This window comes from Clupea harengus, chromosome 24, assembly GCF_900700415.2.
Source record: "Clupea harengus chromosome 24, Ch_v2.0.2, whole genome shotgun sequence".
NCBI lineage: Eukaryota > Metazoa > Chordata > Actinopteri > Clupeiformes > Clupeidae > Clupea > Clupea harengus.
Window position 1 is genome coordinate 13,441,226 of NC_045175.1, and position 5,000 is coordinate 13,446,225.

At 40.2% G+C, this 5,000-nt stretch overlaps 1 protein-coding gene across 1 annotated transcript; it reads right to left on the reverse strand.

The window, feature by feature from the left end:
• Window positions 1-349: 349 nt before the first annotated feature.
• On the reverse strand, window positions 350-3,289 carry LOC122128753 (B-cell receptor CD22-like). The gene is made up of 4 exons (XM_042703489.1): window positions 3,213-3,289; window positions 2,369-2,713; window positions 1,621-1,872; window positions 350-723 (listed from the first exon to the last, which is right to left on the reverse strand). The coding sequence occupies exons 1-4, from the start codon at window positions 3,271-3,273 to the stop codon at window positions 350-352; spliced, it is 1,032 nt and encodes a 343-aa protein (XP_042559423.1). The 5' UTR covers window positions 3,274-3,289.
• Window positions 3,290-5,000: the final 1,711 nt, after the last annotated feature.

Sequence of the window (5,000 nt, forward strand, 5' to 3'; positions counted from 1 at the left end):
TGTTTGTGTGAATGTATCTTACCAGGCCAAACCACTGCAACTCCAGTGGAATTGAGAGAGCCAACAGCATTCTGAGCTCCACAGTGGTACAGCCCAGAAGTGGCTGAGGTCAGAGTGATGTTGATGCTCTCGCCTGTGCCTCTGTGCACTGCCCGAGCTCCAGGCCTCGTGTTAAACCAGGTGTAGTTCTCCACTGGTGGGTTGGCATCACTGCTGCAGGTCAGAGTCGCTAAACTGCCTTCTTTTCCTTCACCAAGGTGACTGACTGATGCTGACAAGTTTCTCGGAGCATCTGTAAAAAAAATGTTTTGAGATATTTTGAAATACAGAATATTGTATCAAATGTACATTAGGGGTTCATCTGCTCAATATTAAAAAAGCGGAGCATAGAGTTCCATTCAGTAATCCAGTACAAAATGGTTAATATTCTGTGCTGGGAAAAAAAGTACTCACAGAGAACATCCAAGTGAATGCCAGTAGAATTACTGGCACCATATTTGTTCTTGGCCTCACAGTAGTAATACCCAGTGTGTTTAGAGCTGACATTCCTGATGTTGTAATATTTTCCTGCTTCTAGTTTTGAGACTATTGATCCATTGGTGTTAAACCAGGTGTAGCTCTGCACTGGTGGGTTGGCATCACTGCTGCAGGTCAGAGTCACTGAAGATCCCTCAGGAATCTCATCAGCTGGTCTGACAGAGACTGAAGGGATCCTTGGAGGGACTGGGAATATGAGAATAGGAGAGATAGGAAATGTTTAAAAAATTTTACCACATTGGAAAATATATCTGTTTTTCTAAAATGGTACACCATAGAACTTCTAATAAATGTTTATTTCCTCAAACCACTTAAAACACGTGTTTTTTATTGGAAACTTTACAGAAAGAAACTGGCGAGTCCAGTGGAATTGACCTTGAGGCCTTTGGAGAGAAAAACGCACACCATTGAAAATATTTTAATATAATATCTGTTTTCCTAATTTATATACAAAAAAACATGCCATGCAGACTCTGTAAATATCTGGTACTTGCACATGACATTAGGGCGACAGTGGTACAGGGGGTAGAGAAGTCGTTTAGTAATCAGAAGGTTGCTAGTTCGATTCCCTGTCAAAGCGTCCTTGAGCAAGACACTGAACCCCTAATTGCTCCTGATGTGCAGTGTGCCATCAGTGTAAATGTAAAATGTGTATACATTGTAAGTCGCTTTGGATAAAAGCGTCTGCTAAATGACTAAATGAGATGAAATGAAATGACATTAGGGTACTTACACATGACATTAGGGTACTTACACATGACATTAGGGTACTTACACATGACACATGACATTAGGGTACTTACACATGACATTAGGGTACTTACACATGACATTAAGGTACTTACACATGACATTAGGGTACTTACACATGACATTAAGGTACTTACACATGACATTAGGGTACTTACACATGACATTAAGGTACTTACACATGACATTAGGGTACTTACACATGACATTAAGGTACTTACACATGACATTAGGGTACTTACACATGACACATGACATTAGGGTACTTACACATGACATTAGGGTACTTACACATGACATTAAGGTACTTACACATGACATTAGGGTACTTACACATGACATTAAGCTTCACTGATGATGAGGGGAGATCTTCTTGGATCTTCACTGCACAGGAATAGTGGCCTTCGTCCTCCATACTGACTCTCTGGAGCAGAAGCTCAAAGTTGTTTGTTTGTTCAACAGGTAAATCTTCTCCATTTTTTCTCCATATAACTCTGACTTTACCCTCCAGACCACACGGGGTGCTGCAACTCAGCTTCACCTCACTACCCTCAATCACTGGGTCAGGAATCTGGACAGAAAAGTCTGCAACAGTTTTTAGACAACAGTTATAAATGAAGCGAGCAAAAGGTGTTGTGACCTGAACTGCAAATTCTCAGAGAAGATGATGTTGTCATCAACATCTCTATAGTAAGAAGCATGATAGAATAGAATAGAATAGAATATATTTATTTGTCATTGCACAAGTACAACGAAATTGAGGTAGCAGCTCTCAGACACAAAAACAATACAAATATAGATTGAACATATATATACATATTTACACTATAAAAACACAAGACATATAACACAACAGAGAGACAAATACAGGTCAGTTTTGTGCATTGTTAAGTGCTATGATGGCTCTGGGATAGAAGCTGTTTCTCAGCCTGTCTGTTTTTGCTATGATGGTCCTAAAGCGTCTCCCTGAGGGCAACAGTTCAAATAGGTGGTAACCAGGGTGTGTTGAGTCTCTGATCAGGTGAAGCTAATGGCAAGCAATCACTATAATTGCAGGCATATCAATAAAAGTCTATCCTACCTTTGACAAACAAAGTGACTTCAGATTTGCTCCGCCAGCTCTTGTTTGGTGTTGCAAATATGACGTAATACTCCCCATTGTCTGACATCATCAGCTCACTCAATTTCAATGTGCAGTTGCCATCCTTATTCCAAAAGTACTGCACACGGCCTTTGTGCTGAGGACTCTCATGTATATCCTGGAAATTGTTCTTCTTTTCAAGATTAATCCCCCAGAAGACTTTAGTGACTTTGAGACCAGGAAGATGAGTGAAATTGCAGGGCATGACCACTGACGATCCTCTCACAGCACAGATTCTTTTACGAGAGAGGTGCACATCAAACGTGTGCCAGTCCCAAAGCATGTCTTAAAAAAAAAAAAAAATACTTAATTTAAGCTGTTAGACTAACTGTTAGCAATGCTTACACGCATATAAAATGTATACTGTTTGATACATACAGGAGCTCTGAAAAACGTTACAGTGGGTTTTACAATGAGCCAGGTAAACTCCTGCCATCCACATACCTTTTCAATGAAAAGACAATGAAAAATTCAACAGTGTTTATAACTATTTCAGACTGTGGCTCACACACTACTCTATTGCTGTTAGGGACATGCTGCACAACCACAATGCCTGGAAAACTAACTTTGTTTAGCTAGCTACCTAGCCACGATATAGTCTTTTTCTGCCTATCCTTAACTAGCTATGCTGGCTAATTCATTTGATGGGTAGCTGTCTAGCAGTGTTACCAATTTATTAAGCTGTTAAATGCAGCTCTAGCATCTTTCATCACAAATAATAAAAAAATAGTACCGTATTATATAAATTGTTATAATATCTGACCATGAACACATTGCTAATTACCTGAATGGGTATGCAGAATGTGAAGTAGAAGCAGAAACTCAATCATTCTTAGTTGCGTCATCCTTTACATGGACACCTGCAAGGTAGGCATAATACCATTGACAAAAAGAGTGAAGTTCTGTCAGTTAAACACTTTCTTTTCAAATATCACTTTTTAAACTGTAATCAGTGCAGAAGTTTATGCCCTTTTAGTTTATCTTAGACAATAGCTGACTAGACTTACTGAATTGCGAGGAGCATGGTAGTTCAGTATTAAAGTAATGTAAGTCGCTTTGGATAAAGGTGTCTGCTAAATACAAAACCTTTACCTTTAGTAGTGAAGGGGAAACACACGGGTCCAAAACAATATTGTATAACAATAACAATAACAATGGGCCTCATTCTCGAACGCAGTTAAGAAGAATTTAAGAGGAATTTAAGAGGAATTTCTTCTGAATTGGATTTAGGACAACATTTGGCATTCATGAAAGTTTTCTCATCTGGGATTTGCTCTGAACTTCAGAAGACTTTCCGAACTCGAAATAGCAGTCGTAACTCGGCCAGAGTTTTCTCAAATGCGATTCCTTCAAAAACCACAAGATGGCCCCATGGGCCCATGGGCCATCTTGTGGTTTTTTGAGGAATTGCATTTAAGAAAACTCTCCGTGTTAATGAATTTGTGAGAAATCGTTGTTGATTGCGTTCACATCAACTCTACAGATCCTCGGATTAAAGTATCATTAACAATTACGTTTCACATGTAGGCCTAAAGTCATGATTCTACGAGGCACCGTGATGTCATAAAATAAATAAAAGGACTACACCGGAATGCTGCGCTCGTCTAGTGAGCGTCGTTTGGCACTGCCGTCTGTGCAAGTACGGCAATCCAGAATTTTCAAGTAGTTCCACGTTGGTGGAACGAAACTGCCTAGCACTACCAGAGCAGGCGCGTCCCTCTCTACCTTTAAGAAGCTTTTGAAGACCCAAAGACCCGAAATTTCCTATTTCGTTTTTCTATTTCTTATGTAAAGTAGTATTTATTGTTACACTAGGTCTCTATTGCTCGTAGCTTGACTGTTCTATCCCTTGTACGTCGCTTTGGACAAAAGTGTCTGCTAAATGACTTAATGTAATGTACACGAACACTGCAAATGTAAGTGAATAAATAAATAAGCACTAAACTCAATCATGTTGATATAGCTATAGTGGAATAGAATGGACACATCTACATCCTGCAACAGTCCATCTCTGCACCGTTCAAGTCATAGACATATATAGTTGAAGTTAGATCTGCGTTAACTCGAGGGTGATCGCTAGGCGCTTTGACATGACTCGTTTACGAGTTGCTTTCGTGTAGATTCGGTCGATTCCGACTGCACACGTCACTACGGTTGCGTGCCCTTATAAGGAGCTGGCAGGGCGTGTATGTATGCAAATTCAGGAGCACGAGAACGCGCTTTCAATTTAAGAAAACTCTTCCGGGGGAGCACAGCCCAGAAAACTTCTGCTGCGTAGGACCACACTTTCAAGCGTGCATGAATTTGGCGGATTTCTTTTGCTTACGTTGTTTTTCCGAAGCCCGTAAGAAACATTTCAGAAGAAACTTCAGAAAATGTTCGAGAATGAGGGCCAATATTGTCATGTGCTGTTTGTTCTATGGTGACAATGAGCATGCAAGACACAGACCCCTAACCACTGCAGTCACTCTCTCCATCTCTCTCTTTCTCTCTATTTCTCTCTCTCTCTCTCTCTCTCTCTCTCTCTCACTCACAGAGAGGCCGTTTTCACACCCAGCTCAAAATAAAAAGT

Coding starts and splice junctions, on each gene's coding strand:
- LOC122128753 (XM_042703489.1), bottom strand. CDS start 3,273: ATGACGCAACTAAGAATGATTGAGTTTCTGCTTCTACTTCACATTCTG. Junction 2,714..3,212: donor CATTCTGCATACCCATTCAG/GTAATTAGCAAT, acceptor TTTTTTTTTAAG/ACATGCTTTGGGACTGGCAC. Junction 724..1,620: donor AGTGAAGCTTAATGTCATGT/GTAAGTACCCTA, acceptor TCATATTCCCAG/TCCCTCCAAGGATCCCTTCA.